Here is a 13922-nt window from a genome sequence, read left to right as displayed (position 1 = left end):
AAATTAGAATGTCTAAATCTTTGATTAAATTTTAAATACTATATTTAGTTCATGTAATAGATGTGAAGTAATCATTCCAATTCCAATAAATTCTTTAAGTCATTGATTTCATAATTTCACCGCATAATTTCAAATTCTAATCCGACAAATTCCTTAGCCCTCATCCAAATTCATCGACGTTGTATCTCGATTTGCTCTGCTCTGCAATGCTCGATCTCGTTTAAAACTAAGAATGGCAACGAGCCAGGTTCGGTCCGGTTATTGGTATCCCCGTCCCCGAAACCGATAACTCAACCCGTCCCCATGACCCCTCGATCCCCATCGGAGATCTTATCGGAGATCCCCATCGGGTCCCCGCGGTTTCCCCGATTCTCGTTGGGGAACCCGTTAAGGTAAAAATTCTATTTTTCCCGTTCACCGTTGGTTATAACCGAAATCGAAACCCGACACAGATCTAAAAAAATTACAATATGTTAATTTTCACAACTAAAAGTAAATTAAGTTTAAATGTCTCAAACATAATCGAACCAATTACAAACAAACAATATAAAACTAAACAGAACTTCAAACATCATAAACTAAAATCACGATTTCATAATTAGACAAATAAACTATACTTTTTCGTGAGCCTTATTTGGGTTATTGAAGTAAAGTGGATAAAAGTTTTTTAAATTTTAATGTTACTATTTTCTTTTAATGATATTATATATATATATATATATATATATATATATGTATGTATATAAATTAAAATTAATATATATACACATATCAGACCGAGCTGGGCCGGGCCGATGATCACCGTCCCCGTTAAAATCCCCGAATTTGTCCCCAATCCCCGCCCCGTCCCCGATAAGATGTCCCCAAACCCAGCCCGAAAGTTTTGATTTTCGGTTTTCACCATCGGTTTCGTTTTTTTTTGTCATCCCTATTCAAAACTGCTCGGTCTCATTCACTCTACTCAATCTGGTATTCTCTCTCTCTCTCTCTCTCTCTCTCTCTCTCTCTCTCTCTCTCTCTCTCGTTCTTTCCATCCTAAAAAGGATTTTCTTGAATGTCATCTATGTAATTTTCTCGTTGAATTCCATGAACGAAACAAAAAAAAAATCCAATTCTGTTAAGAATTCTATTCCAATTTCATCCAACCAAACGCAATAAAAAAACATGGTCAAATTCCATCATATTGTATTTCATTCCTCAAAGTCAAATTCATTTGATGAATTCCAATTCCATCGAATTTTATTATACGAACTAAACGCCCCCTAGTTATATAATTTTAATTTCTTAAAATTATTTAAACTTTAATAAACTAATTAATAATTTATTAATTAACAGATGGACACATCGAAGCATAAAATAAGTATTAAGCTACCATTATTTTACTCATAAATAATATTTCATCATTAAAATCAAAATAAATCATATTTTCATTTAGATTTAAAATATTTAAATTAGAAATAAAAATTAAGGTCACACAATAACAGTCGATCTTTCCAGGGAAATATTGTGAAGATACAAAAAAAAAACTTTACAAAAAGACACCGAAGATTTACCTTCACAATGTTATATTCTAATGATTCAATTATATGTATGTGAAAAGAAGAGTCTTTGCATCATATAATCCCAAGTCTTTTTTATTTAATCACATGTTTATTAATTCAACCACCATTTGTAATTTTTTTATTCAAATATATTTATATATATATATATATATATATATATATATATATATATATATTTTTAACTAGATTTTCAAATTAACAAAATATGTTCAACCACTTCTTGTAATTATTATTTTAATCAAAAATGGGTATTTTTTTTATCGGGTTTTCAAATTAGCAACACATATTCAACCACCACTTGTAATTTTTATTTTAATCAAAAATAAGTTTTGGATTTTTTACATAAGAATTTGCATTAATTTTCTATTCCCGATTTGCAATATATATTGCATCTTCTTGTATTTACCTATGTTTTTAAGGTCTCCCAATATAACTTCCTAATAAATATACCCAATTTCTTAAAGCTCTATGTTTGACCTCAATAAACTAATAAAAAACCAATTGATAAACATATTCAAACACATGATAAACGTTGAGTTCTGTAAATAGCACAAAATACGCCATAAATCTTGGATTTTTTTAGTGAAAAATTGCATTTGTTTTTCATTCTCAAATTATAAGAAAATTCAAAATTGTCATTCATTTACATTGCATGAGTAAACAAAATTTTCCTTTTGTTTTCTTTTTGTTACTTGTCATTAACGCCCACTTGCTAAAGTCTTAATTTTATTTTTATCTCTTTATGGTGTGCTATCTTCCTTTAGTCAGATTTCGCCCCCCGCCCCCAAATTACCCGAGAAATAAGGAAGTGTGTGTGCATTTTGGAATCCGTTAAGACTTGAAATCGCTGCTTTCTAGTTTTTAGGAAAACACTTTAGTCGTTCATTCTTCAAGGTATAATCTTTAGTGTCTATTAATCATGTTTAAAACAGATAATTTTAGAGTCCTTTATATAAAAGATAATCCATCAGTTTTTAGACCGAACAAACTTCAATAAGTTATTGGTCTATTTTTATGTCTTGTAGCTTATAAGGATTAACTCCAAAGGGTCTTGCTTAAACTAGAAATTAATTTGATTAAAATTTTAAATAATCAAGAACGCGAACCATGTCGTTGACGAAAAATAAATTATATTATAATTTTAATTTCGTTTCATGATAGAACAAAGAAAAACAATTTTTTTTTCCAATTTAATGGAACTCAACAAAATGAAAACAGGTTTTCTCAACATATTAATCGACAAAAACTTTTTATTTTATTTTATCGTAATAACTCATTCCATTTTGATCTTTATTATATATATATATATATATATATATATGGGCCTAATCAAATGAGAATTGATTAGTTTGTGGTAACTGTGAGGTCCAATCTCAACCACAAATCAACGGATAAATTAAAAAATTAATAATTATGGTAGTTTGAGTTAAAATTATAATTAGAGGACATATTAGGTATTTTTAAAAAAAAAACTTTTCTCTCCTCTCTCATCTCTCCGACCTCCAATCTCCGACCTCCGGTGAAATCGGTATCACAATGGTATCACATTGTGTATTACAATGGGTATCACATTGTGTATCTTTGTTTTTAAGGTTTGAGTTGGTATCACAATGGTATCAGAGTATATCACAATGAGTATCACATTGTATATTTTTGTGATTACTTGGTACTTGCCGAATTAATGTTCACCGGAGGCCGAAGATTGGAGCTCGGAGAGAGGAGAGAAGAGTTTTTTAAAAATACCTAAAATGTCCTCTAATTATAATTTTAACTCAAACGACCATAATTATTAATTTTCTAATTTATCCGTTGATTTGTGGTTGAGATTGGATTTCACAGTTACCACCAACTAATCAGTTCTCGCTTGAATCGACCCCTATATATATATATATATATGGTTGTGTTCACGTGAGACCAAAGATTTTTCGTGAGACCTGTAAGACCAATTTATGTTCATTGATCAACTTTATAAACTAATGATCTGATGGTTTAAAGTTGCACGGTGACGATTTAGTGATTATTGAGAAGTCTCGTGGTAATTTTATGATTATAAATGTTCAGAGGAGAGAGAGGTTTTTAAAAAATACCTAATATGTCATCTAATTATAAAAAAAAAAAAATGACGATTCAAATCAAGATTTCTCTGGTACCCTATATCAAATCATAAAATTTTTAACTCAAACTATCATAATTATTAATTTCCTAATTTATCCGTTGATTTGTAGTTGAGATTGGACCTCACAGTTACCACAAACTAATTAGTTCTCATTTGATTAAGCCCCTATATATATAATAATTTATTATTTATGTAGTATTTTTGGACTTTGAGTTTGATTCATTATAACAATTGACAATATTAATAAATAAGTTGGACACATCACAACTTATACTCCGAATTTAGTTTGAAGTTTATTTCTTTTACCATTTAGACTATTTTTAATTATATGATTAATGAGCCTGAAATGCAAGATGAGATGTATTTCAGTATTCATGTACAACTTTAATTGCATTGACTTCACACTCGTTGTAATATTCGCAAACAAATAACATATTCAATAAATATCAAATATTCAACAAAAAACACAATAACTTTCCAATCATTGTCGGTTGCTCCCCAAATTTCCCCACGTATATATACACACACACATACTTAGCGTATAGTATCTTCTTTTACAAACCCAATAATTTATATAAACTTATAAATCAGTTTTCATGTGCAGTATAAATACTGCATTTTCACATATCTTTCATATATGAAAACTGATTCGTAAATTTATACAATTTATCATGTTTGTAAATGATTCTATGTAGAAAACTTTTTTCACCTTACCATTCTCACTTACTCCAACAGTAGTACAATTACTATATAGCCCTTCACCTCTCACCCCGTCGACATCTTTCCTGCAGCAAGTGATTCATAGACGACAGGGGTAGAAATGTCATTTGCCAACATGCTCCATGGCATGCCTTGGCTACCTCTATGATATATACTTTAATCCTTCAAATCATCAAGTTTTCAAGAGCTTCGAAGGCCATATTCGCGAAAGCCAAACCGAGTCTCCAAATTTGATAGCAATGAACCTTCTCTTCCCTTTACTTGGCATGTCCTCAGAGTCAGATGTCTTTTTCTCCTCAGCAGACCCTACGAAAACTTTCTCAGGCTCAATGGGCTTAACCGAACGAGCCACTAGGACTGGACCCATTGGTGGTGGTCTAGGACTGGTTCCTTCTGATCCAACCCCAATCAGTTGGTTAACCATTTCAAGGACCTCACTCATCTTTGGCCTTGATTTTGGGTTCTTACACAAGCACTTGTTGGCTATGATGGACAACTTCTGTGCTGTTTTGAGTGGGTACTTGCCTTGTAGCCTTGAATCTACTATTAGCCGAAATTTTCTCGAGTCGAGGTAGGGTTTCACCCATTCTAGAAGCTTCTGCTCGTTCTTGGGACGGTTACGGTCCAATGGGCGCCTACCCGTGATGAGTTCATACAAAAAGACACCGTAGCTCCAAACGTCACTCTGGGATCTCAGACGTCCTGTTTGGATGTACTCTGGCGCCGCGTATCCCATGGTTCCTACAACCTGATCATATAACATGTCATATAGTGTGACATGAAGGTGATACGAAAACTCTAAAAAACAGTATCAAATGTAGGTACAGACCGCGGTGGAGACATGGGTTAGTCCTTCTTGAGGACCTAACCTAGCCAATCCAAAATCAGAAAGCTTGGCATTCCATCGACCATCTAGAAGGATGTTGGAAGATTTGAAGTCTCTAAAGATGATCTACAGATGGAAAAGTTATTAGTCAAGAGAATATATATATATAATCGTAAAAATATTATTCGAGATAAAAATATTAAAATACCTGAAAGCCCATTTCCTCATGTAGGTATGCCAAGCCACGAGCGGCGTCTTGAGCCACTTTAAGTCTCATGGTCCACGAAAGTGGTGCCTTGGTCCTAGCCGATAAGTGATCTTCAACACTTCCGTTAGGCATATATTCATAAACCAGAAGCCGTTGGATGCCTCTTTCATCATCTTCTGCACAGTGGCCGACTAACTTGACTAGATTTGGATGCTCAACCACCCCAAGAACATTAACCTCTGTCACCCACTCCTTGTGCCCCTGTTCGACCAAAAGTTTAAACAGAGATCCATAATAAAATATAAGGGTCTCTTCACAGGTGTCACGGCAAACATTTTTATGAAAAGGGCTGAAACCCAAACCTATGGAGAGAGAAGCTTGCCTGTAAGCCGCGGCTGCCAAGTTGCTTGACAGCCACATGAAGCTTTTGAGATGGATCTTGAGGGGACTTGATTGAGCCCATGAAGACGCACCCGAACCCGCCCTCTCCGATCTTTGCAGAGCGGCTAAAGCCATTGGTGGCTGACTTGAGCTCAGCAAAAGTGAAGACTCTAAGATTAGATGGTCTCTGTGAAAAACTAGGAAGATTAGGGCGTCCAACCGACTCTGTGCTAGCATCAGACATAATTTGAGAATTGAATCCTGTCCATGATCGTCGATCTGTAAATATAGAAGTAAAAGACTGAACTGATAGTGATTTTGTTGGAGTTTTTGTCCCTTCGTCCTTCTTTTCACAGTAAGAGAATTGAAAACACCTCATAGCCTCCCAAGATTTGTTGTTTCAGCTGTAAAAAAATAGATTATAGTCAGCATTTGTCAAGTTTAGAGTATATACTGTACAGAGGGGTAAACAGGGGCAGGTTCAATTCATCTTGTGGGTGTGATAAACAATTGGCTACATGAAATGGATTGGATTTGCTTTTAAAACTTTCCCTTTTCGGAAAGATTTCAAGATAGTAATGATTGAAGAATAACAACATATTATCATCAAGAATTTAATTAGCATAATCTACCATCATAAAAACTTAAATTTTATACAGAAATTGAAGAAGCAAGAATCAAGCGATGAGAAATTATGTTACAGAACAGAAGAAACTCACCTGGAATCAGATCAAAATTCAATGGAATTGCAAAAGATGAGCACCCCAGAAGTATGTTATCAGAAAGTGGAATAATATCTGCAAAATAACACCACATAATCAAGAATTTAACATCAGAAACGATAACAAGTCCCAAAATTATGTCAGAAATTGAAGAAAAACACACACCCGAATCAGCTCAAGCTTCCAAAGATGATCATCTTCTCACAAGTGTCCTCGAATCAAAATCTTTGGAAAAAAGAAACTTAAAGAGCAAGAGAAGGAGATGAGAGAGAGAGAGAGAGAGAGAGAGAGAGAGAGAGTAGTATGAAAATGGTAGCTGGAAATGAAGAGAAGTCAAAACAAGCAAAGGGATTAAAGAGGCCAAAATATTGAACTACTTAACATTTACTTTTCAATATCCAGTATACAAAATGACTTGCAATTACTTCATGAATACACCAAACAACCAATATATATATATATATATATATATATATATATATATATTATATTTCAAGACTCGTAACTATTTATTCGTTAATTTAGACATGACAAAAGTATAGTTTAAATACTATTTGTTCATAGATTTTGTAGGTCATCCTCCTGCTCATGCATAACTAAGCAGAATTTGGAATTCTCTCCGTACAAGCTTTTATGGATATTATAAAGCTAAAAAATAGGCTTTTTTTAATCCCTAATGTATATCAATTTCAATATATATCCTTTACAAAACTCGGATTTGATCCTTCATGTTTGTCATTTTACAACCTTTTTCGTCTCTCAGTCTAACAGCTGTTAATTTTCTTTGTTAAATCTAATTTAAATGAGGATACTTTGATCAATTTTACCTTTTTCTTGATTTTTCCATTACAATTTTTTTTTAAAAATAGGTAAGGATATGATGAAGATACGTAAGCCTGAACAAAAAAACACAGTCTGAAGCTAAATCAAACTTAAATATACGACCTAAATCAAACAAAAATACCCACGTCCACTCCTGCATCTACTTTTGAGATCCAACCATTCAGATATGCATCACGTTTTTTAAGTTGGGGGAAATATGGCCTTGACGGGAACAAGGGGTGTGTTGGGACGGCGGAGTCCTACGACGATGAACAACCGATTTAGTCTCTTCCTCTGTGGGTAACGTGATTCCCGCTTCGTCTTGTTTCTGAATATTAAGTATATTATATATATTAAATATATTATTTATAAAGAATTAGATTTTACTATATTTAGATTTAAAAATAGTATTTTGACATTTATTTTATATACATTTTTTCTGAGTTATCTTATTTTTTTATATAAAAATACTTTGAAAGTCAAAATCAAACAATTAAGTATGTGATGTGATCTTATTCATATATGAATATTTGATACTTTATAAAAGCAAATTTTGAAATATGTGAGTTTTGAACATAGACCATTATTGATCGAGTATGGTGTTTAACACATTTAATTTACAATATCTTACATTAACGGGGAAAAAATCTCCAATTCCCCATTGGAAATACACATTCCTGTTTGAAAACACGGATGAGGATGTCTTCATATTTTTTTGACAGAAATAAAGATGGGGACGGAATGAAAGATTGGGACCGGAAATGGGGATGGAAATTGATATCCTGGCTCCGTTCCCATCCCTTAGACATTAATCCATCTTTTCAATCACTTCAATATATACATATACATACACAATAGGTTGTGTGTATATATACATTAAATTCAATATATATTTTTTAATATTTAATAAAAAATAAAGAAAAGAATACATTTATCAAAATACTCTTGGATTTTACAAAAAGCTTTAACAGCCATTAGTAAGAAGAACGCTATAAGTTGATAAACGTAAACAACCAAATTTGAATTTTCAAAATTCAGTGACGATATTCATCAAACGTTGGTAATGAAAAGCGAAATCTACTCTTCTTTTTAATCAAGAAACAATACAATAGTGTGAAAAGGGTTTGGAAAGAAACATGAAATTTGGGAGTAGGGTCAGGTCAAGTCAACCAAAGCCAACTACGGAATGGGTAGCTCAAAATATCACTACTCTTCAAGACTTCAATTTTATTTTGTTTTTAATAAAAAATATTATAAGGTTTTATTAAAATTTAGAGCATTTTAGATATTTAGTAAATTATAGATTAATTTTATATAAAAAATAAACCTGTATATTTTGAATTCAATTTGAGAATGTAGCAAATAGGGATAAGATCGAAGTCGTTTTCTTACCTTTGAATTCCATTTCTAACAAATTAATACAATACAATACAAAAGCAGGTCAACTAAGCGACTCAGGGCTTTATTGCTTGTCCCCCTTCTTCTTGGTATTTTCTAGGAAATTAATGGATATTATCATTCCTTTTTTTATGTCCAACTTACTATACTCATTAATTTTTAATTCTTTAATATTAATATATATTTTATATCAAACAAAATGGGAAAACGTTGGATTATCGAATATTAAATAAATGGCTAAATTTTTACGGTCTTTTTGTAATATTTTGCAAATAGGTAAGAAACCATGTGTTTCTTAATCCAAGCAAAACAAAACAAAACAAAGCGGTTTGTAGGATTTAATATAAATTAAACAACGGGAAACCAATCTTTGAGCAGTTTTAATTGAAATTAAGATATAAAGTCAAACTTTAGATCTATGGTTTGACTCTTGATAGTTAATAACAATTCAAACTTAACTCAATTCATAATCTTTATCCAAATTGGCAAAACATGTCTACCAACATTCCATTTCTATATATACACGATAAAAAAATAGTCGACACGACATAGCGGGAAAAAACAACATACCGGAGTCTTTGAAATATAACTCTTTCGGGATCATTTATATAAAGGTATACCTGAGTCGTCCTCGTCAAGATTTGCTGGCATCCTGAAGTTGCTGATCCTCCAATGCAATGGCTTCGTTCACCATTTTCAGGACCACACTCATCGTTGGCCTCGACTTTGGTTCCTTGGCTAAGCACATTTTGGCAATGAAAATTACCTTTTCCATCGATTTCTCAGAATAATTTTCAAGCCTTGGGTCGATGCTTAGCTTTGAATTTCCGTCACCTGCGTAGCAGCAAACCCACCTCAAGAATTGAGGGTTTTTCTCGGGATTGTTTTGGGCAACCGGTCGTTGACCTGTGATTAGCTCCTCGAGAAAGATACCGTAGCTCCATACGTCGATCTTGGATGTCATACGACCAGTTTGGACATATTCTGGAGCTGCATATCCCTTTGTTCCTACTACCTAAATATATGTTCATCACATTACAAGAATAGTAAGAACAACAAACGAGTATTTTAGATTCTATAGGAAAGAAATCCATATATAAGACTTGGTTGAATATGCAAGATCTAAATATGGACAAATAAAGGCTAGGTCTTTGGGCTCCTCCCTATGGGTCGGTACTTTCCTAGCTGTTATCTTCAGGGTCCATAAGAATAGTCAAGGTGTGGGCAAGCTCGCGCGGACACCACAGTTACCAAAAAAAGTTTGAAATCATGCAAGGAAAAATGGAAGCACAGAAACGCATGAGAATAATTTCACGTTAAATGAAACTCTTTTCGAATCATTATGGAAAACGGGCCAAACCAAATACGCCAAAACTTCAGATCTTATAGGAGTCACAGGTCCTACCATCAAGTCACAGTTTTAGTCTAGTTTTTTGGTCAAATCTTTGACCAAACCTAGCAAAAATAGACCCATCCTACAAGGGTGTGTTTGGTAAGTGGAACACGACAGTCTTTTAGAATCTGTCCACGCATCAAACGTGACATTAGACAAGTGCAATCTTTTTTGTCCCACCAAAATAGGTGGAACAACAATCAGGGAAATGAGGCAAAGGTAATTTACTGAACTACCCATGTCAAATTAAAACCCAAAAACCTTCGACAATCCATTGACTCGCATACCTCACTCTCGCCCGTACAATTTGGTCCTTGTACCAAATGTGTTTTAGAGGACTTCTTTTTTGTAACCTTTTGAGATTATTCTAGAATAATATCATTTTTCTCCCGATGTGTGTGTTGTACATTTTGTTTACTTATGTTCTGAGTCAAAAATACAGCCTAAAGATTCATAATATGCATACAACCTAGATTACAAGCAGTAGTTAATTGTGAAATCCATTCGTCAATTGCAAGGATTAGATTGGATAGAATCGGGTATAAATGTGTTATTTTTTTTTCTTGTAATCGTGGTATCTAGCACCTTCAGCCAACTAATCCACGGCGTTAATGGCCCCCTCCACATAAACCAAGCAACGCTCAAGCCACTCAAGCCTTCAGGTCAATAGGCATAGCACTCAAAAAACTGGTGGCACCTATTGAGAATCAAACCTCAGACCATATGCCACACTTGACACAAGGTCCAGGGAATTGACCACTAGGCCAGTCCCTTGGGGTTTATAATTGGAGCAAAGTTATAGATACCACCATATTACCATCAAACTCATTACAATTTCAAAGGTTTGAGGGTGAGATTCCAGACCCCTACTGTCTTAATGCGGGAGGAAATGCATTTGCAACAGATTCTCGTAAATCTATCCACTCGTGTAGTTTTAGGCCACAGATGTCTACTTGTTCTCCAGATGGCTACCTTGTTGCGAATGAAAGACTGGATCTCTATTCTTCCAGCAATCTTCTTTTGATGATAAAAAATAACATCTTATGTAATAAAACATTCTTTCTTGTAATTATACCGTCTCTCGAGTGATTGAAAGTGTTCTTGAGTTTCTATGTATATGTGCATTTTATGCACATGAACATACCAGGCAAATTACTTTTACGCACATGTGCATATATTGAATGGTTATTAAGGTGTTCTTCGATTTTCCATTTTTTATCATTTCCCACTGAACCCAACCGTGTATATATATATATATATATATATGTATATATATATAGAGAGAGAGAGATGGGAGTTTCAAATACAAACCCTATAATTAGTACAATCCAAACAAACCAATCTAAACCATACATCTAGTCTACACTATATCTAGATTTATATATATCTAGATTGTTTCATGATCTAAAGCGTTAATCATAATGCATGAACCTTCCATAAGTATCCAAATCATAATAAAAAAACTCTCATCATTTCCATAAGTATCTCATTTCATTGGTTTGTATGGTTTCTACTAATTAAAGGGTTTGAATTTGAAATCTCTCTATATATATTGTTTATTAACACTGATGCATTGCAAATAGATGAAATTCAAGTACGCATACCGCTGTTGAGACATGTGTCCATCCGTCTTGAGGACCATTCCTAGCAAATCCAAAGTCCGAAAGCTTGGCATTCCATTCGCGGTCTAGAAGAATATTGGGTGGTTTGAAATCTCTAAAGATGATCTGCAGGGGATTAAACGGCAAGTTAGATCATGTTATTATAGTATAGAATTAAAGCGAACATCAGAAAACTTGACAAGGGTATTATTTCAACACCTGCTTGTCCATTCCCTCGTGTAGGTATGCCAAACCAGTAGCGGCATCTCGCGCTATCTTTAGCCTCCTGACCCACGAGAGTGGTGTAGTTGACTTAGCGGATAAATGATCATCTACGCTTCCATTGGGCATATATTCATACACCAAAAGCCAGTTGCTTTCATTCTCATGATCTTCATTACAGTAGCCAATTAGCTTCACAAGGTTTGGATGTTGAAGCTTAACATCCCCTAGAACATTCACTTCTGTCTCCCATTGCCTGTATCCCTGTCACCATAGATAAGCTTCTATTTAAGATGGCGAGATAACTTCAACCTGAATATGCAAAAGGGTATTTTGGACATTTAGCTAATATCCGACAACTACACTTGAAAGGTCAAATTTTGCAAATTTTCTGGCACAAACTTTTTGAACCATAATCAAGCCACAACAACTTGAAATATTTATTTATAAGGAATGTTTACAAAAGACTTGCCTTTTGTCCTCTGTTACCTCGCTTCACAGCCACATCAATATCCTTAAACGGATCTTCTAAGCTCTTGACCGAGCCCTTATGTACTTTCCCAAATCCACCCTCCCCGATCTTGCAAGACTCATTGAAATCTTTAGTGGCTTCTTTAAGCTCAGAAAGTTTGAATTCTCTAAGAGAGTTCGGGATAACCGACCTCCTTGTGCACTCTTGACTCGTATGTGAGCCGTTCTGAGGATTGGATGTCGACCCACGTCCTCTCAACTCAAAAGTTGAATTAGCGGTCTGAAAGGTATCAACTGAAGTGTTTGCTCGGGCACTTGTATCAGGTTGTAATAAATATAGCATAGAAAAACATCGGCTGTAGAAGACCATTGTTCAACCCTTCAGCAGCATGAGAGAAGGATACTTAAAAACACAAACACCCTCCCTCGATTCTTGTTGATTATCTATCCATATCTACAATACTCGTTGCAGATTTGGCTGTAATATAGTTACCACAAAGGTCATCAATTACAAAGGGGCAATCAAGGACATCAATGATTCATGTCTCAAAATGCCCATTTAATGAAAACCAGAAATTAGTAGCTTTTGATGGAATCAAGTTCTATAAAATCAGAAGCTTTACTAGACTATAACTCTAGAGTTGTATTATGACGTGATCTACTCAAATTTGTGAAGGTTTGGTATATAAATTCTACCGACCGAAATGGGAAGGACCAGACAGTTGTTCCCCAAAATGAAAACGAGTTTCATCTGTCAAAATGCATTCGCAAATGGAACTTGATTGAAAAGCTCCCAAAAGAAACAAAATATGCGAATCCAATTAATCAAACACATTTTCCCCCAACAGAAATGAAATTTTAGCTTTAGAATTGTTTCCAAACTTGTCGTCAATTGAAAATCTCTCTATAACAAGAAGAGTTCGCAAAATCCAACTAATTGATGCTAATAACAACAATCGATCAATCAATCGAATGAGCAAACCCTAAAACTGTAACACGGATCAAATCGCTAAAAGGAATCTGACCCAATCATACCCAACATCTATGAAGCACAGAATAAAGACAAAACATACTCATCATAAGGAACTAAAACGGATTTAAATCGAAGAATTCTACAAAACCCTACATTTGAATTCAAAAACGAAGGTCTGTTTCATAATTGGAAGCTCAAGAGGTGGAGAAAACGCACCATTCAACCCAGAAGAGCCATGATCTTCAGGACACCCCACAAGAGAGAGACTGCAAAGAAAGTCTACTCCCAAAATCCAAACGGAAGTAAACGAAAATGTAAAAAGATTGACGAAATTCAAAGCTGATATATAAATAAAGAATACTTTATTGATCTTTCAGACAAGATAGTTATTTCTACAATAGAACAAAGCCAAAAGATAGCAGTAGGAATTACTAGGGAAAGCTGATATGAAGGGTTTGGGTATGTTATATTTTGACGACACGGGATTCGCAATCGCATCGCATCGCA

At 34.1% G+C, this 13922-nt stretch overlaps 2 protein-coding genes across 5 annotated transcripts; both read right to left on the bottom strand.

Annotated features, from left to right (window-relative positions):
* Positions 1 to 4092: 4092 nt before the first annotated feature.
* LOC112521283 (serine/threonine-protein kinase PCRK1-like) lies at positions 4093 to 6794 on the bottom strand. Of its 2 annotated transcripts, XM_025130046.1 has the most exons (7): positions 6701 to 6794; positions 6533 to 6610; positions 6121 to 6217; positions 5815 to 6000; positions 5433 to 5693; positions 5228 to 5350; positions 4093 to 5146 (listed from the first exon to the last, which is right to left on the bottom strand). In XM_025130046.1, the coding sequence occupies exons 3-7, from the start codon at positions 6190 to 6192 to the stop codon at positions 4571 to 4573; spliced, it is 1218 nt and encodes a 405-aa protein (XP_024985814.1). In that variant the 5' UTR covers positions 6193 to 6217; positions 6533 to 6610; positions 6701 to 6794; the 3' UTR covers positions 4093 to 4570. The 2 variants fall into 2 exon arrangements, with proteins under 2 accessions (XP_024985814.1, XP_024985813.1); XM_025130045.1 differs by having other exon boundaries at positions 5815 to 6217.
* Positions 6795 to 9132: 2338 nt separating this feature from the next.
* LOC112521284 (serine/threonine-protein kinase PCRK1-like) lies at positions 9133 to 13922 on the bottom strand. 3 transcript variants are annotated; one of them, XM_025130048.1, is made up of 6 exons: positions 13848 to 13922; positions 13632 to 13694; positions 12444 to 12920; positions 11969 to 12235; positions 11753 to 11875; positions 9135 to 9770 (listed from the first exon to the last, which is right to left on the bottom strand). In XM_025130048.1, the coding sequence occupies exons 3-6, from the start codon at positions 12810 to 12812 to the stop codon at positions 9390 to 9392; spliced, it is 1140 nt and encodes a 379-aa protein (XP_024985816.1). In that variant the 5' UTR covers positions 12813 to 12920; positions 13632 to 13694; positions 13848 to 13922; the 3' UTR covers positions 9135 to 9389. The 3 variants fall into 3 exon arrangements, with proteins under 3 accessions (XP_024985817.1, XP_024985816.1, XP_024985815.1); XM_025130049.1 differs by having other exon boundaries at positions 9133 to 9770; positions 12444 to 13694; XM_025130047.1 differs by lacking the exon at positions 13848 to 13922 and having other exon boundaries at positions 9136 to 9770; positions 13632 to 13824.

Source organism: Cynara cardunculus (genome assembly GCF_001531365.2).
Source record: "Cynara cardunculus var. scolymus isolate 2C chromosome LG 11, CcrdV1, whole genome shotgun sequence".
Lineage (NCBI taxonomy): Eukaryota > Viridiplantae > Streptophyta > Magnoliopsida > Asterales > Asteraceae > Cynara > Cynara cardunculus.
The sequence above is the reverse complement of the archived record's forward strand: the minus strand, read 5'-3'. Positions and strand labels throughout refer to the sequence as shown.

What these genes read in the sequence shown, in the direction of transcription:
- LOC112521283 (XM_025130045.1), bottom strand. Translation starts at nt 6,192, where the DNA reads ATGAGGTGTTTTCAATTCTCTTACTGTGAAAAGAAGGACGAAGGGACA. An exon ending in TTGGCAGCCGCGGCTTACAG is followed by an intron (nt 5,694 to 5,814) that starts GCAAGCTTCTCT and finishes TTGGTCGAACAG; the next exon opens with GGGCACAAGGAGTGGGTGAC. An exon ending in ATGAGGAAATGGGCTTTCAG is followed by an intron (nt 5,351 to 5,432) that starts GTATTTTAATAT and finishes TTCCATCTGTAG; the next exon opens with ATCATCTTTAGAGACTTCAA.
- LOC112521284 (XM_025130049.1), bottom strand. Translation starts at nt 12,812, where the DNA reads ATGGTCTTCTACAGCCGATGTTTTTCTATGCTATATTTATTACAACCT. An exon ending in ACGAGGGAATGGACAAGCAG is followed by an intron (nt 11,876 to 11,968) that starts GTGTTGAAATAA and finishes AATCCCCTGCAG; the next exon opens with ATCATCTTTAGAGATTTCAA. An exon ending in GGACACATGTCTCAACAGCG is followed by an intron (nt 9,771 to 11,752) that starts GTATGCGTACTT and finishes ACATATATTTAG; the next exon opens with GTAGTAGGAACAAAGGGATA.